General features: G+C 44.6%; 1 protein-coding gene across 2 annotated transcripts in view; it reads left to right on the top strand.

Annotated features, from left to right (window-relative positions):
* LOC114599209 (chemokine-like protein TAFA-5) overlaps positions 1–18,809 on the top strand; it is a 34,483-nt gene that overhangs the window by 4,328 nt on the left and 11,346 nt on the right. The window contains exons 2-4 of one of the 2 annotated variants that reach the window (XM_028733986.2): positions 3,407–3,453; positions 8,834–8,986; positions 17,023–17,150. In XM_028733986.2, coding sequence (XP_028589819.1) covers positions 3,407–3,453; positions 8,834–8,986; positions 17,023–17,150 — 328 coding nt within the window. The remainder of the gene's footprint in view (positions 1–3,406; positions 3,454–8,833; positions 8,987–17,022; positions 17,151–18,809) is intronic. The other variant, XM_028733987.2, reaches the window with a different exon arrangement.

Below are 18,809 nucleotides of genomic sequence, written 5' to 3'. Positions count from 1 at the left end.
ATACTTGCAGTCCAGTTGGAGAAAGTTTTAAAATTTAGGCTGAGTAGCCCAAGTAGCAAGCCATGCATGGGAGAGAAAGCACCTCAGTCTAAGGAAGAGGATTTTTTTGCATTGTTGGTTTTGATTTAGACATTTGATTTAGACATTGGCTTATTTCTAGGATTCCATTTCACTTTCACGATTAAGTACTTCAACATGGTCAACATGCACTTAATTGCGATGCTTTTGGAGAGAGAAGGAGATGAACAGAGAAAGGAGCTTCTTTGTGTAGTGAACACTAAGGCATAGGGATATGTGACCTTCAGGACATGCTATCTTAATATATCAACCCACTTTCATTGATATTTGGTTGCTGAGATGCATCATGGAGCTTGATCAGGTGATGGGAAAAGCTTCTGCTTGAGCCCATAGGGAGCCAGTGCCAATTGCAGTAGACAATACTAGACTGGCAAATGGTCTGGTCTCCTTTAAGATCATGTTCCAATCCTGTCACTAGATTTCATTTGTGATGCTGAACACATTACTTTGCCACAACTGGGTCTCTTTCTGCAGCCGAAACACAGTGACCCTCAAACTTGTCATTTTTATCTTTAAGCAGAGCTTATCTTTTCTGGTGCTAAAACTCTTCAGTCACAGGTATCCAATGTGGTACTACCCCCTACTTTAAGCAAAAGCTACCAGTGGGGAAAGGAAGGAGGTCTGTGATGGGTGAGGTCTCCTTGAAAGTCCCAGAGTCCATTAAATTTGCAGTTTTGGTCCTGAAAGAGATTATTTTCCACAGGCAAGAGCCACCTAGGCCTGTGTGTGGTTGGGTTGTTAATGGGAAACTAGTTGCTGTGATTTTCTGCACTCAAGGGAATGATATATCACCTCTTTGACTTCCTAGCCCACTTGATTCAGTATTTGTTTACAGAAGAGTGCCCTGGAGACAGTTGGTTTCTAAAACTCTTTACGAGGCGCAAGCCCACAACTTTGGGAAAGGAAGTCAAATGGCTCTCCCCCTCACAATGGGGGAAAGACCCACCCATGTTCACCATTAATAACTCTGTGGTTCAGTTTTGGTTTGCTCAGGGTCCCATTTTCAGATGATAGCTTCTAAGAGGAGTTCGGTTTTCCAGGTTGGCAGACATCTACCAGAAGAGGAACCCAATGTCTTTCTGTCTATTTTCTATTTTCATTTTGACTTACCACAGGAAATCCTAGCCATGTTTGTGTCTGAAACACTCCACATAAAGCACCACTGAGTGATGAATAGGAATTACACAAGGAGTAGACTATTAGTAGCAGTTGGCAATTTGCATGGGTAGCTGATAACCAACGTTTCCTGGTCCCCCCCCCCCCCGCTCCTGTGTGTGCAAGATCCACTGAGCCTTGTTAAGTAACTGATTTGTTGCCCTTGGTCTCCCCCAACTTCCTTTCCCCCAGTTTACGCTGTGTAACAAACAGCTCTGCAAGCCCAGAAGCTGCAGAAGAAATCCTGTGCTGGTTTGCTCACCCAGAAACATAAAAAGCACTGTCAGCGTAAATGTTCCACCGAGAGCTCCCAAGACAGGCCTCCTGCAAACCAGGATGTGAGGGGCACTTTGCAGATCCATGTGGATCCATAAATAATGTCACAATTAGCAACTGAAACCAAACATTTGTGCAATAATTCAGTTGATGCAGCCTCAGCCAGTCGAGCAGGAGCTATGAGTTCAGTGCTGATCACCAGCATGCAGGAGGCAAGACACTGCCAAATTATCAGCTGCCTTGCCAGAGCCCTAGGTGTGTTATAGGCCACAAGGCCGGTTGCTGCACAGCTTCTTTCACTGGACAGTTTGTAAAGCAGCTAAGGTGGAGATTGCTTGCAGTTCATTGCTGTGCCTCCATGGCAAGGAAAACCGAGTGCTGGGATGTGTGAGTGTGTGTACATATCACACACACCCCAAACAGACTTGCTTTTAGATGTGCTGTATAGCGAAAATTCTAAGAAGAATCTCATAAATCCAAAACTAGCTATGTGATTTTTGCCTGGAATTCAGCAATAAATAAAACAGATGGAAGCAGCATTGATCCATAAGAAAGAGTCTGAAATCCACAGTTGGGCAATAGCTTTAGGCGGACCAAGGAAAATGTCACAAAACAGAGCAAGTGTTTTGAGTTCTTCAGAACTCTTCGTTGGCTGGATGTTAAGCAAAATGGGCGGAAGAGTAAAAGTAATAAGGAACCCAACTGGCTCAATGTTGTAGTTGTAAAGTCTGCATTTAGACTCAGTGGCAAGCTGAAGATTGTGGACTGTATTACACCCTATCTAAAACAGTATCGTAGCACTTTAAACAGGGATGGCTTCTCACAAAAATTCCTGAGAATTATTATTTTTTAAGTGTGCTGAGAGACCCCTATTCCTCTCACAGAGTTACCATAGTGGTTTTGCCAGCAGTCCCTTTTCCCAGGGAACTCTGGGAAGTTATAGGTCTGTGAAGAGAATAAGGGGACTCCTAACAACTCTCAGCACCCTTAACAAACTGCAGTTCCCATGATGCTTTGGGTGAAGCCATGGCTGTTTAAAGTGGAATGATACTGCTTTAAATGTATAGTGCAGATTGGGCCTTTCCTGCTAGGTCATGAGTGGGGAACTGGATCTGGCAGGTGGGCTAGATCCTTCCTTGCCCTACCCCATGACCCCTCTATGACCGGTGGGCAGGGCCACCCAACTGTCAGTCACCCGACCTCATTATTATGCCAGGTGTCAAGTTGAAAGGGCCTTGTCATTGATGGGCATCAGAGGCACTGTCATTCAATACCTCTCGACTGACGGGTGCTGAGAGATATATTTGTGAAGTCTCTGAGCGGTTTCAATACAAACCTCTTGCAAACAGGCTTCAAAGTACAGTCGTACATCGGAAGTCGAACAGAATCCGTTCCGGAAGTCTGTTCGACTTCCAAAATGTTTGACTTCCAAAACGCAGCTTCTGATTGGCTGCAGGAAGCTCCTGCAGCCAATCAGAAGCTGCAGAAGCCCTGTTGGATGTTTGGCTTCCGAAAGAACATTCGAAAACCGGAACAACAACTTCTAGTTTTTGGTCATTTGGGAGACAAAATGTTCGACCCCAAGGCATTCAGGAGCAGAGGTACGACTGTAATGGCAGCCAGTCACGCATTTACCTTCCTTACACCTGATGTCACGTAAGATGACAGGCAAGTGGGCACTGTTTGGGCAAAATGGCTTTGTGGGCCAAATTAGGACCCCTTCTGGCCCTCATTAGGCATGTGGACAGAAAGTGTCCCACTCCTGTTTTAGGCTAAACTTAATATACTGTGACAAAGAATCAATGGCTTTGGAGACAAAATCAGGAAGAGTGACAATGACTGCTCATTTCCCTCTAATACAGTCTTGTTCAATATGTGCCATGGTTGTGTTTTTCAGGGCTTTTGAAAGTGCGCAAGACCAGGAATGCCTCCATTGCAAAAGAGGTTTGCTCTCGTAAAGTGAAATATATGCTTTGTAAATGCTTAACTCTGCTCCAGTTTCAGTTGAGACTAAAGTCTGTTAGTTTATTTCAGGAATTTATCTCCCACATTTCAGTAGCTGTCTCAAAGCAACTCACGTACAATGTGTAACATGGAAAACATGTATTGAAATATCAGAAAATGGAAACATCAGAACAATATTCATAGTACAAAGGTCTCCTGAAATAAAACCATTTTAACCCAGCTTTTGAAATTTAAGCAGGGATGGTGCCTGCCTGATTTCTAATGGGAGGGAATTCCACAGATGTGAAATTTAGAAGACGAAAAAAGCAGAAAGTTCCAGTAGAATTGTCGTACATGACAAAGTACACGGGGATTTAATGTCGTTTCAGCATGGTGCGGCAATGTGTGAATTAAAGCTCCTGCTTAATGCCTTTTTGCTTTGAGCAAACCATACTTCATATGTTGTTCGAGCTTCTCTTTGATCAGCCAAATAGGTGGTGGGTGGGGAGATGCCAATAAAATCTCTGAGTCAAGTGTAGACCCAAAGCTAAAATTTGCTATTTTTGGCTTGCCATTTTACCCAAGGGAGATAATAAATATTTCATGCTTGCTTTAGATGAGTTGCATGAGGGTTTGTGAGTCCAGTTTAATGCCATACTCTGCAGATGTAGAGAGATATACACAAGTGCTAACTGTTGATTATGCTTACAAATAGGGAAAAAATATATATCCAGAGATGGAGAAATGCAGCTTCCCCTTCCCCCAGAGCTAGCACAGAGTACGAAAACCATGAAGTGAAGAGATATTATTCCCCTCACCTCTATAAAGGATCAAGGCTTGCTTTTGTGGCCAATATGAGATCTGAACCAGGGCCTCGGAAACTCTTAACCTCTTTATCAAATCAGTACTAAACTAGTATTGAAACTCTGCAAAGCATCTTCCATAAATAGAGCAGTTCTCCACTTTCAGTTCTCCACTTTCATTATAGATTAAGTAAAGGGTGGCCAGACTTTAGGTTTGTGGGATCTGATTTCTTTTTTAATAGACCCCGAAAGCTGTCCACCAATCAGAGCCAGGTGCAAAATACCAGGAAGGCGGAGCCAGCTACAAAAGGGTGGCTCAGGCAGTGGAGCCAGTGACCTATTGCCTCCCCATGAGCCATCCAATGGGATGATCCATGTGTAGAAGTCTGCATCTGAAATACTACAGATCAGGGACTCCTAACAGCCTAATTGGGGGGGGGGAGTATTTTTGTTCCTTCTGTTATTAAACAACTGGAAACCAGAAAACCTTGATCTGCCTCAAAATGGCAAATAATCTAGTAGAGCCCATCACTTGAAGCCTATGTGGTGGGACAGAACCTGACTTCTACTTTCCTGGAGCGTAGGTAAGGTTGGGCCTGCACGGTTGCATTGATGGGAGCCAATCCAGCAGTCCTGATGATGCAACCCTGTTGCTTAACCTCACCACCACCCCAGCCAGGTAGGCAGCAGTGACACCTGTTGCTACTGTTGCCCACTGCTGCTTTAGATGATCTGTTACTCTCTTGGTGGGCTCACGTGTGATGTGGCTGAGGGTTGGTGCATTAAGGCTCCTTTAGGACAAAGGGATGCTATAGATCATTTTCAGATCCCTTCCAGCCCCACGATGCCAAATCAATTCATGTGAAGATAAAGAAGGATGTAAAAATGAAATGCATTAGTAGAGCGATGGTGCTGAGACTCCGAGGTGACAAAGCATTCCATTGATATTAAGCAAATTGGGAGAAAAGAGCGTTCAGCAATTAGCGTACCCAGAAAACTAGGGAACCGGGTGTTAAAAAGCAACCATTTTTATTCCAGAAAGAATTAGCTTGGAATAAATTGTACCGTCTGTTTCTACTTTTGCAATCACTGACATGGATGATAATTGCCTTTCTACACTTTAGGGCATATTTCTGAGATCACAGAACATGGCAGCTACCCCTTAATGTGCTTTAATCACCTCTTTGCTCAGGCAGTTAAAGAAGTTGAAGCGTTTCCCCCTCTTTCTTCCTTCCAATCAATATTTTCCAGAGCGGTGCCTTTCCCCCTGTTTTATTTCCATTTTGATTTGTCCCTCCTCTCTCATTGTCCCTCTTTCCTCCCTCCTTCCCCCTTCCTTTTCTTGATTATAATATGTGCCAGGGACAAATGCACTACTTCATGGATGAAGAACCTCAGGCCCACATGCAGCTCTCCACACTTAGCTTCCTGGCCCCTGAGGTTCTTCCCAGGCCACATGCCCTCTTCCCAAGCCACACCCCTTACCAGCCCTGCCATACACACTCCGTGAGTGTTTCTGCCAGGCAGAGCTCTTACCTTCCTTGCCTAGACGGATGATGGATAGAGATGCGTATGTGTCAAGAAACAGGTCCATAGTACAAAGGTAAAACTAGCATTTATTGATGCGTCTACTTTTGCCTGTCACCCTGCCCGCCACTGGCCCCCTGGAAGGCTGTCCAGAAGGCAATCTGGCCCTCAGGCTGTTCCCCCACCCCTGCACTGCTTGAAAGATAGCAGATAGCAGGCTGGGGTGCCTAATCACAAGTAAACGTACTTTCCTGTAGGCATGCCTCCTTGTTGCTTCAAGCGACAGTCTTAAAAGGGGCAGCATTCCCTGGAATGCCTGCATAGATATTACATGACACATTGCTGGTAGCTGAAGCAACTTGCCAAGTGGGGCAGGGCTGCAACAGTAGCCTCCTCCTGGCAGCAGCATGGCTGGGAGGCAGAGTGAGACCAGGGCTGTCTGGATGAAGTGGTGTAACCAACCCAGCGCTCCTGCTGGCAAGCCTACCTCATTCACAATGTTACGGACAGTACGCAAACTGAAACTCGGCCATCCTTCAAAATCCGCACTTCTTCATATTTTGCCAGGCTGTTCTCCAGCCAAGAAAGGTGTACAAAAAAGAGTATGTATTAGAATAAAGTGTGGATAAAAATGCATATGTGAAAATAGCATACAAAAATTATAATGTCAGGAAAAATTGTGTGCATTGCAAGGCAAATCTGCCTACATACTTTAGAATTTTGCACTGAAATTGCACTGAAATTGCTGCATTCTCATGAGGACTTGTTTTTAAAAGACTATTCAGAAACTGATGCAGGAATATGAGGAACTGAATGTGGAAAAACTGGAAACTGGAAAAAAACAAAACAAAACCCTGAAATTGACAGATTTCCCCATCTCTATCAAGGGGACTATCCAGCAACTGTTTGAAAAGTTGCTTACAAGCAAACTTGTAAGACGTGATGGGCAGGTGCAGACTCTTTAAGACTTTGGGATGTCTACTGTGGGTCCATGACTGGCTGCAATACTTGGCCCATACCTACTCTGCAATCAGGAGCCTGTGTTTTGTTCATCACACTTTACATTCAGTTGGGCTGTGAGAAACACAACCGCTGTGTGAAACAGCTCCCTCAGCCACATTGGGTCACAGAAACATCCCAATGTGAGTAAATTGTGGCACTTGGATATGCTGACGATAAGGAGTTATTTAAAGCAAAGTTACTATGAGTCTGTTCCCTGCTGATGTCAGTAGCACTGAGCAAGCCAGGCAGGATCAGTCCCCAACTCATCATAAGCAGGAAAAGGTATAACAGAGCATGCAGCAAGGTAAATCATAGCCAGTGAATGCAGTTCTAATAGAAACGTCTCAGCCGCTCACATCTACTTATTCAGATAAAAAATAACTCTCTCTAGGAGAGTGAGAGAACAGGGAGCTGGAGATTGAATGTATATATTACAGTCCAAATAAATATGAAAAGGCTGTTGCATGTGCCGGTATAAATCCCGGTGATCGCATGCACTTCCGTCACATGAATGCCACTGAAGAAGATGTGAGGAAATGAGAAAGTGGTGTTGCCCATCTAATAGGGAAGCAGAGGGGCTTTTGAACTTATTCAAAGGGGCAGGCTATAGATACAGATATCTGGAGATACATATTATACTCAAGGCTCAGGGAGAAAGTAAAAGGAATTCGGACAGACAGTAACACAAGAAGTAACAATAAGGGGCTTATGAGCCAGCAGGCCCAGTATTTGTAGATCTGCATTCTGTTTCCCTGCTCTGGATAACAGCTGATAGCGCAGCAAGCAGCAAGAAGAGTATATAGAGATTGAAGGAAACAGTTGGAACATGCTGTTATCAGGGTGGCCAGGCAGGCAGGTAGGAAGGCCAGCCGGCGGCCTGCCCAGGTAGATAGGTGGCAAAGACAAAGTGGAATCCATAGGAGCAATCTCTTGCATGCTTGCTACACAAGCAGCGAGTCTGTGTGAGGCCAACCCATTTAAATGGGAAAAGGTGAATGTGAGGGTGTTTTGCTGCTGCCCAGCCCCTGCATGGCATCCCCTGAGCCGAAAAGTGGAGAGAAGAACAAAAGGGCTTTGGGAATCCCCGTGCTGGCTAGAGGTGGCTCTCCAGGTAAATCACTTGGGTGCATGGCTGGCGGTCGTCCCTGCTTTGAGATCCCAAGCGCTTTACAGCATTTGTAAAGGAGATAAAACCTTCTGTTGAATGTCTGGGTTCAGCTTCGCATCTGAATTTCACCCCCTGGACTGTTGGTTCATCATTTCAGCCTCGTATATAGTGTAAAAAAGAAGAAGTGTGATTCTTCCAAACTTCCAGATTCCATCCCCAGGGGGACTAGTGAGAGGAGGAATGGATTCAGCATGTTGAGAATCTAGTGGCAGGCCACAAAGCTTAGCTATGCAGAATGGCAGAATTTGGTCCAGTGACTTGGGACATTGCTAGCTATCCTATGAAGATAGGCTGGGTTCCTCTCAGCATCCGGGCAACCAGGCTGCTGGAATTGTACAAACAATTTTTTATTGGTTTCTAAAAAAAATAAAATACAAGAACCACTTGTAAGCACTTATTCAGCAGTACATCTAATGGTGTTCATTCTATCCATTGGCTCTAGAGGTAAACTTACATATTCAACATTGAAACATAATGCTTAACATAACCTCTTCATTGAAAATATTGAGTGACTGGTATAACAAAGTCTTTGGTCATTAACATACTTAAAGAAAGGGATTCACATTTCTTGGAAGGTGTCTCTATTCTCGGCATGATTTTTATCTTCTTGGCTGATTGCCAAAACTGGAAGATGCAGAACCAGTAGAATCATTTTTGTTTTCAGTGAAAAAAAGTGTACACATATGCACAAAAGTGTTTCACGGGGAGTGGTTGCATTTGAAATGTAGTGTGTGCATACTCTATTGGCGCTGAGTCATTTTAGGCTGCCTCTTTAGCCCAAGAGGCCTGACTCCTCATGTCCTGCTCTGGCAAACAGGCTGCGTACTTCTCCTGTTGTGCTGGGATTAAGTCTGTCTCATTTCCCAATCTCTCACTGCAGGAAAGGAGCTGGAGGTGGGGACGTGTGAAATCACAGCATTGGACAGAGATATGAGCCATCCCAAGAGGATGATCGCCAGGCAGACAGCGCGGTGTGCTTGTCGGAGGGGTCAAGTGGCTGGAACAACGAAAGCAAAACCTGCATGTGTGGATGGTAAGAAAGCAAGGTCTCCTTCTCCCTCAGTTGATTGTTCCAAATATCTGTGGATCAGGTCCAACAAGGAATAAGAACATCTTTAAACATGGAGAGAAATGTTGAGGCTTCTTGGTGCTCTCCTACTGATATACATCACAATCTCTGTGAACTCTCCAATGCTAGCAGGGACTGCTATCTTTTCCCCCATTCTAAATCTATAGGTCTCTGCCAGGGGCGCTGAAACTAACCAGCTGAGGTTTTTCTAGTCAAAACTAAGATCCAAAAGAGTTATAAAAAGAATAAAGTTACAGTGGTGCCTCGCAAGACGAAATTAATTCGTTCCGCAAGTTTTTTCTTGCGAGTTTTTCGTCTTGCGAAGCACGGTTTCCCATAGGAATGCATTGAAAATCAATCAATGTGTTCTTATGGAGACCGTCCGGGGACAGAGGGGAAGCGCTGTGCGCCTTCCCCTCTGTCCCCGGACCTGTTTTAAAGCAAGGGAAGGGGCAGCGGGGAGAATCGCTTCTCCCCGTTGCCGCCCCTTGGTTCGAAAGGGGTCCGGGGAGAGAGGGGAAGGCGCGCGCGCCTTCCCCTCTGTCCCCGGAGATTGCGGGGCTGGCAACGGGGAGAAGCGATCTTCTCCCCGCCGCCCCTTGCTTCAAAAGAGGTCCGGGGACAGCGGGGAAAACGCGCTGCGCTTCCCCGCTATCCCCGGAGCTTGCGGGGCAAGCTTTGTTTTGCGAAGCAAGCCCATAGGGAAATGCGTCTTGCAAAGCGGCTAAGAAAACGAAAAACTCCTTCGTCTAGCGAGTTTTTCGTCTTCCGAGGCGTTCGTCTTGCGGGGTACCACTGTATTACATTCAGTTTTGGTGAGGAACCTCCAGCCTGGGGGACAAATGTGGCCCTCAAGCCTCTCTGTCTGGCCTCAGGGACTTTTCCTAGGCCCCAACCCCTCACCAGCCACATCTCCTACTGACCTTGCTTTGCAACACCCTTGAGTGTTTTTGCCTGGCTGGAATGTGTCCTTGATAATGCCTCATGCGTCCCACTTTTGCCTTTGGCCCCACCCACAACTAGCCTGCTGCCTCAGGAAAGTTGCCCAGAAGGGAAAGTGGGTCTCAGGCTGGAAAAGGCTCCTCACCCTTGGGTTTGGACTGATGTGCAGTGCCGCTCCATCTGCGTGCTTCAAGAGCCCCCTCTCACTCTGAGGAGATACATAAGCCCTCTTCTGATAAGCATGTCGCTGTAAAGCAGTTATCGGTGCTTAGCATTTCCAGGTGCCCACCTGAAGAGGAAGCCCATCTCTTTAAAAGCTCTGCAACTAAAGAAGAGTGTGCAGTTTCTCTGCTTCTCATTCTGTCGCTCCGCTTGTTCACTGTTCCCTTCTTTTCCATCCATTGCTAGGTAACCTCATGGACTGTGTGCTATAGCGGGTGGGATATCAGATTGTTTGAGCGGTTGCACTGCTTCTTCTTCTCCGCTGTGAGCATCTGAGGAGACAGAGACAATCTCTGGGAGAAGGGCCACTCACTATCTGTGTGGAGGCTTCATTGTGACTTAAAACACTGGATGACAAAAGTTCTGCAGGAGAGAGTAAGAGAGAGGGGAGCAGAGTTTTGTTGGCTATTTGCAGTATGGTAGCGCTGCAGATAGCTTGCTGGGGAGATCATGCATTAAAAATGAAAAGGACTCAAAAATAACTTAAACAAGGTTTTAATAAGAAAAACAAAAACTCCATTTACACTAAATACATTAACAACCAAACCAGACCCAACCACCAACCCAAACCCCAGGGTAATGGGAGAGCTAGGTGCTGCTCCTTATATACTAAACCCAAATGCTGACACACCTTAATCAAATACAACTCAGCAGCACCTGCTATGTTTCACAGCTTTAAAGTTGGGTCTCGTTATCTTGCTCTGGCCCTTGCTCTGGCCCCTTTAAGATATACACATCGAGTGGAACAATGATGAACCTTTACATTTAAAGAAACCATTCAACATTTCCCCTGCGGTTCATCATTGTGGAACAAAAACAGAAAGCATACTTTGTACATGTTTTTCATGTGTAACCTTTGGAAGTGCTTTTGTAAAAATGTCCGCAATTTGACTGTCATCAGGAACATATTCAAATACAACCATTTCATCAGCAATTAGTTGCTTTACAAATTCTAAACGTAACCTTAAGACTCTAGTGCGCTGCGTATTGGTCTCTGAGCACAGGATAGCAAGTCCACTCTGGGAATCAAGGTAAACTTTTACTGGTAGTGTTACTTGCATCTGTAGGTCTGCAAACACTTGCAGATACCATTCTACATCACGAGTGGCCTGAACGCATGCACACAATTCACTTTCTGTTGTGGAGAGACAAATAATGGTTTGTGTTTGGGACTTCCATTCAAATGGACAACCGTTATAACAAAATACCATACCAGACACACCCCTGCAATTATTTTGTTCCATTGCATGAGATGCATCGCAGAAAATTTCAAAACCTTTGTCAATACATGTTGTAAACTGCAACCTATAATGTTTGGTATGTTTAAGGTACATTACCACTCTCTTAAGAGCAGAGAAACATTGTGTAGTAGGCTTTTCCACAAATTTTGCCAGAAAGTGAAAAGCATAAGTTATATCTGGTCTTGAGATTCTTTGAATGAAATTTAGCTTGCCTGTAGCAGAACGATACAAAGTTTTGTTAGGAAATGGCTTGTCTTCACCTGTAAAGGTGAAACCACACACCATAGGTGTTTCCTTCCCATTTGCATTTTCTAAACATAGCATTTCAACAAGATCATCAATTTTTGCAGTTTGATGAACCAGAAAAGATCCATTTTTGCCTTTCTCAATTTGCATGGATAAGTAATTTTTAGCTATGCCTAATTCCACTACATCAAATTTCTTCTGTAACTGTGATACCACCTGTTCATATTCCTGTTTAGTTTTTGTAGAAATTAATACGTCATCTACATACACACATATTTTTGTTACAGAGTTTGCCCTTTCTTTTATGAACACACAATTGTCTGCCTTTCCTTGTGAAAAACCAATATCCAGCAATTCTTTTGCTAAAGTTTGGTGCCAATTCCTTCCACTTTGGTGCAGACCATAAAGGGATTTGTTTAATTTGCATACCAAACCTTCAGCGGCGTCTATGCCTTCAGGAACACGCATAAAAATTTGTTCTTTTAAATCTGCAAACAAATATGCAGTTTTTATATCTAGGTGATAAACGGAATGTCCACGCTGTGATGCATCTTTTAACAAAAGCTTAACTGTTTCATATTTTACGCTTGGTGAATAACACAAATCATAATCTTCGCCTGGAATTTGTTGAAAACCCCTAGCAACTAATCTTGCTTTGTACCTTACAACTTCATTTTTGTCATTCGTTTTAACTCTATAAACCCATTTCGAATCAATAAGTCTCATATCTGGGGTTTGTGGTACAAGAGACCAAGTGTTATGCTCTTTTAAAGAAGCTATCTCGGAGTTCATAGCTTTATACCAATTTGCAGCTTGTTGCTTAGGTAATTTCTGAACATCACTGTAGCTTTTTGGCTCAAAAACTACCTTATTGGCATACACAGTATTAAAATGTTCATCTGCAAATCGTTGTGGCTTCTGTCTCTTTCTATCTGAACGTCTCAGTCCAGAAGGAGAGTCAGACTTCTCAGACTTAATGGGACTAAGTAAACCACTAGTTTCAGGTTGTAAATCATTGTCAGATTGAAGAGGTGCCTGTAGGCTAAGCTCACGGTCAGAAAACTCAAGAGAATCTGACCTCCCCTCGGGTGCCTGTGACTTTAAATCATCAAACAATTTATCAGACTCAACAGGCTTTTTGTCTTTTCCCATTAATTCAGAAGCACTATTTCCTGCTGCTTCTTCTGCTGTTTCTTCCTCTTCTTCCTCAGTATTATCTATACCATCAGTATCTTGGAAGATAGCAACTCCATTCCAATTTACAGTTTGTATCATGCTTCTGGTAATATGAAATTTGCCAGTTGCTGGTATGTAAATTCTGTACGCCCCCTGCTGGTAGCCCATTAATTTTCCCTGGACACTACGTTCACCCAATTTTTGCTTAGCAGGATAATGCATAATTACATCTGAACCCCAAATGCGGAGGTATTTCAGATTAGGGCGTTTTTTAAACAGTTTCTCATAGGGGGTGACATCTAAACCAGTATGATAACTGCGATTTCTAACGTAACAAAATGCATTAAGTGCTTCAGCCCAAAAGTCTTTGGGCAGATTAGCATCATGCAGATACGTTTTAACCCCTGCCTGTAGGTCACGCTGCACAACTTCAACAAGCCCATTTTGCCAGGGACTTCGGGGGCAAGATAACTCATGAGTAGTCCCCTGCGCTTCCAGGAATTTCTCAAAATCCTCAGAAACAAATTCCCCGCCCCGGTCAGAAAATAGGTTCTTAATTGGTTTGTTAAAGTGCGTTTTTACCCAGTTGCAAAAAACTTTATACTTTTCAAATGCTTGGGACTTCTCAGCTATTGCATAAGTCCAACAGTATCTACTATACTGGTCTATCAGAGTAAGCCAGTACTTAGAACCTCCTAATGATGGTGGGAGTGGCCCAACTAAATCACAATGTACACGCTCAAATGGTTCAGTTACTTTCCTATCTGAGCACCTACCCTTGCGTGCAACCTTAATCTTATTCTTGCAACAGGATAGACATTGCATAAAGAATTTACATGGTTTTAAGTTGAGGCCATTAACGATATTCTTTGTCTTAATTACATCAGCAAAATTCAGGTGTCCCAGAATTCTGTGCGCCTCATGGACACACCCGGAATGAGGCCTTACATTCCTCAACCCCTGGCTTGACTGTGCTGCTCTGCAATTTATAGGCGATTGGGAGTAGGTGCGAAAATACAGTCTATATAAACCATCAGAGTCCCGGGCATACAATAAACGTTTGTTCCCATCAAAAAACTCACACATTGATTTTAAGAAACGCACAGTTATGCCTTGACGAGCAAAGCACCTTACTGACAATAAATTGTCCACTGACGGGCAGTAAATGCAGTTTGCTATTGTAATGTTTAAAGAGTCAAGTTTAACAGTACCTCTGCCAAGCGACTGCAAGACTTGTGAATTGGCTAAATGTACATTACCAATTTCCTCTTCGAAAGAAATAAACAAGCTTCGATCATTGCAGATGTGCTGAGATGCTCCAGAGTCTATAATAAAAGACTTCCACTTGGCATCTTTAATTCTTTTACGATTTGTAGTCCAAGCATGAAAAGCTCGCGGCTCGTTTCTGTCTCTACTATACGATGTCTGCTGCTGGGCTGACGACCGTGACTGACGAACAGAAACAGACTTGGGAGTACTTTGCTTTCTTTTGGCTCTGCAGTCCTTTGCAAAATGTCCTTGCTTATTGCAGAACCAACAACGCTTTGCAGCTTTAAATGCAGTTGTATCACCACAGGTTTGCATATGGCGTTCCTCATTCTTTCTGGAAATAGGAGTGCTTATGGCACAAGCCTCCCTTCTATCCAACTCGCCCATTAATCTTGCCGTTACCCCTTCCACAGTTAATTGTGCTGGTGGAACAGCAGATATCTGGCTAGCTATACCATCAAAGTCCTCATTAAGGGAACAAAGGATGATAAAAACATACTGAATATCAGGTATCTCCATGTCCCTTCGAATTAATTCGCCGCGTATTGCCTCCAGACGTCTCAAGTGTGCTGCCAAATCACCACCAGGCTGCAACTTCGTCTGGTACAACTGCTTGAAAAACGTCAATGCAGATGCTGACTCTTTTCTAACATGCACTGCTGCAAGACTGTCCCACATTTCTTTGGCAGTTTTCTTATTTCTTATATAGACTACTTGCTGGTCGCTGACTGCCAAATTAATTATCGCCCTGGCTTTTGCATCTCCTTTCGACCAAGCATTAGTTACAGGGTCAGGAGGGTCATCAGTTACATAGGTCCATACTTCTCTAGAGGTCAAAAGCGCCTCCACCCGAAAAGACCATAAACTATAGTTCTCATCTGTTAGCTGTGGGAAGACCAGAGCCTTCTCAGCTTCAGGAACCCGGTCAACCATTCTGGAACTCTTCCAGACCCACAAAAAATTACACTAACAGGAGAAGGAGTTTTCAAACCTTTCTCAGAGTCCAAAAATATGCAGTCATCCACTCAGCAGCTGGGCCCATAACCAAAGATGTTGGCTATTTGCAGTATGGTAGCGCTGCAGATAGCTTGCTGGGGAGATCATGCATTAAAAATGAAAAGGACTCAAAAATAACTTAAACAAGGTTTTAATAAGAAAAACAAAAACTCCATTTACACTAAATACATTAACAACCAAACCAGACCCAACCACCAACCCAAACCCCAGGGTAATGGGAGAGCTAGGTGCTGCTCCTTATATACTAAACCCAAATGCTGACACACCTTAATCAAATACAACTCAGCAGCACCTGCTATGTTTCACAGCTTTAAAGTTGGGTCTCGTTATCTTGCTCTGGCCCTTGCTCTGGCCCCTTTAAGATATACACATCGAGTGGAACAATGATGAACCTTTACATTTAAAGAAACCATTCAACAAGTTTATCCACACTTACCTTTTGCCCTGCTCTTTCCAGGTGGACGTCTGCACCTTAAGGCTCTGTGCTGAGCAAACATCAACTTGGATGGAAGTTTGCTCCAATTGAGCTTGAAAGAGTGGGTTTCCATGGGGAAAGCTCTGGAGCAAAAAGAAAAGAGAAGAAGAAAGGGGGGGTGCTTGGACACAGAGCTTTAAATTGCAGGCTGTGCCTAGAAGCTAGAAAGAGCAGAGGAAAGGTAAATGTGGATAAGCTGGGAGAGAGGGAGAGAGAGAGAGAGAATAGGACCTAGTGGGAAGGTCCTGAGAATACACTTGCTGTTGCTGATATCCATTAACTAGAGTGATCAGAAAAGCTTTGGCCTGTCTGGGGAGAAACAAGAAAATAGCCATGTGTTTTGGATTCTGAGACTGAGGGAAACCTGGTCTTGAGCTGCACGGAAATGGTTTGGCTCCACAAAAATCACTAGTTTCCCATTCTAGGAAGCTACTTGATCATATTTTGGGAGCTACTGTGTAAAAACAAAACAAAAATGCACTGGATTCTCTCTTGGACCTTAAGGCCTTACAAGAAGCTTCCCTGAGGCTTCGGCATGTGGGCATGTGTTACCTTGTGTTGTAATGTGCTGAGATTGTGCAACAGTGACATGCTACCTAGTGTTGCTATGCGTGTGTGGGAAGGTGTCCCCCGCCTGTGGGTGGGTGTTTGGTACATGTGGCGAGTATGAGGCTATTCTGAGCTCACAGGTGGCCTGTTTTCTCACGTTAGGGGGTGTTATGACCACATCATAAAGCTTCATAGATTGGATCCACTCTCCCTTCCCCCCTTCCCTCTTCCTTTCCTTTCATTTCCACTCTGTTCCCCCCTTTTCCTCAATGAGCCTTTCTCAATGATGAACAAAATATGTCTTAACAGTGCCACGTTATGCGTGCTTATATAGAAGTAAACCTCACTCTGTTTAAGTAAGTACCAGTAGTTAGTATGTGCAGGCGTGCTCACCTGTTTTGTGGAATCCCACTCCCATGAAATGGAGGGGGTGGTCTTGCTGGTGGGGAGAAAACAGACTCATTTGGGAGGGCAGTTGGTTAACTGCACCTTTATCGTGGTGCAGTGTAACGCAATGGTTAGAGTGTTGGACTGCAACATGGGAGAGCAGCACTTGAATCCCCACTCAGCCATGAAGCTCACAGGGTGGCCTTGGGACAGTCATAATCTTTCAGCCGAACAGCAATGTGGTGAGGATAAAAATAGAGAGGGAACACCCCTTTGAGCTGCTTGGAGAAAAGGTGGGATATAAATATAAAAATAAGTAAAGATTTGCACTATGAAATTGACATATGAAAAAGCCCAAAATCACATTTTATCCATGGTTCTTGTTAAAACCTGTGCTTAATTTTTGTCCCTTTTTGCCTCTCTCTCTCTCTCTCCATACTTTCCTTCCTCCTTACCTCCCTGGCTATGTTCGGCAGCCCAGATCATTGTCAACAAACAGTGGTGCGGAATGGAGCCTTGCGATGATGGGGAGCAGTGCACTTTGTTAATAAACCGTTCAGGCTGGAGCTGCACTCGGCAACTGGGGCGAATAAAAACAGTCACGGTAAGCAAACTGCCCTGGGAGTCGCTGAGCAAAACCAACTTCCTCCTTTGGGGACTGAGCTATGGGAAGGGAGGGAAGGAGGGAGGAAGTTGCCCATAGCAGGGGCAGGATTTTTGTTAGATGGCATCTTGTGAAAAGAGAGAAGCAGTTTGTGAGCCAAGAAACTTCTTTTCGGCCCATGGCAGATCTGTACTGGCTGCAGCAACCGTGTTCTGCCTAGAGCAATTCTGTAGGTACCAGCTGTGCAGAAATACCACAAGGCAAGGTCTGTTCCTGTTCCTTGTATCCAGATCCTGTAGTGTAGCCCTTTTCTGTTATTCCAAGATTGCATGGAGAATAGGGATGCAATCTGATGCTTGGTACCAAGGTATGGGGAAATCCTGCAAGCAAGACTACAGGCCAGTTAGAGGCTTGGCCAGCTCATAGCAAATTTCACCAGCATCCCTGGTATGGAATAAATAGTGGAGGGGATATTGGACTGGCCTGTCCCCAACATCTCCTTTCCTTTCCACATTGTCTGAAGGAAGATTACATATGCGTTTGGCTGAAGATGCTCAGAAGGTTTCTGTGATCCAGAACCATGCCCAGCCAGGTTTCCCAGCCACAAGGAGGGTTTCTAAGCACATCCTAGTAAATAGATGAAGAATCTCCATCCATCTTGTCTTGGGTGTGGCTGGCAGGGATGGGATGTCAGAGGCGAGGCTGGGGTGCATTTATTCCCACCAACATTCTTTGAACTAGTTCAGAAATGGGATGTGGCCTACCATCTAGATTTTTGAGAATATTAGCCTTCAAAACATCATATCCAGAGGGCTCTTTTGCAGGGTGGGGGTCACTATATGTGCCATCGCAATGGAACAAGGGGGGAAATGCTGGGAAGCAGAGGATGCCTGAAGCAACGCTCAGCTTCGGCAGAATATGCGGTGCCGTTATTTCTTCCCATTTATCCTGTGAGCACAGGGAGGCATCGCCTGCCCCTTCTGCCTGTGGGGAATCAGCCTTGCTAATAGAGTTGGTACATGGGCCACGCACGAGGGCTTTGCCAGCTATTAATATAACTCACTTGCAGGGACCCACATCAAGCAATTTGTTTTGTTGAGTTCACCGCAGGCGCAGGAGGGATCGCGCTCTCTGAGGGCCCTTTAAAACGACTGCTGCCTAGACAGGTAGAGATGGATTTGGGTGGATCTTAAACAAAGCTCTTGGCGGTGCAGAGAGGGAGTAATAAGGCCTGCAAAACAAAGGAGCTCCATTTTTTCCTCCATGCAAATTAACAGCAGAATTGTAAGAGTCCCGGATTACTGCCTTGGCTTTGTGCTGGGTGTGCTGCAGTGTGGCTTCGGCAAAAATGAATGTGCATCATAGTTAAAGCCGGTTCTTCTTTATTCCTAAGGGAAACTCCAGCCACTCTCCCTCTGTTCAGTTTGCCAGACTTCAGCCTGAAGACCGCGCCCATGCATTAGAGTGCTTTAAAGCACCTCCCATGCCATTGCTTTCCTGGTCTCTCTCATTAATCTCCTTCTCCGACTGCTGGTCTAACAGGTGGGGGAAGAAGATGAAAGAAGGAGCGGGCTGCGAGTGCAACTGCTGCATCTCTCCTTACACCTGTCTGTGTTTTATGGTGGCTGTTACTCCTATTGCCCATGTTCAGACTGCGAG

Source organism: Podarcis muralis, chromosome 5, assembly GCF_964188315.1.
Source record: "Podarcis muralis chromosome 5, rPodMur119.hap1.1, whole genome shotgun sequence".
NCBI lineage: Eukaryota > Metazoa > Chordata > Lepidosauria > Squamata > Lacertidae > Podarcis > Podarcis muralis.
Note: the sequence above shows the minus strand (reverse complement) of the source record. Positions and strands in the feature narration are given on the sequence as shown.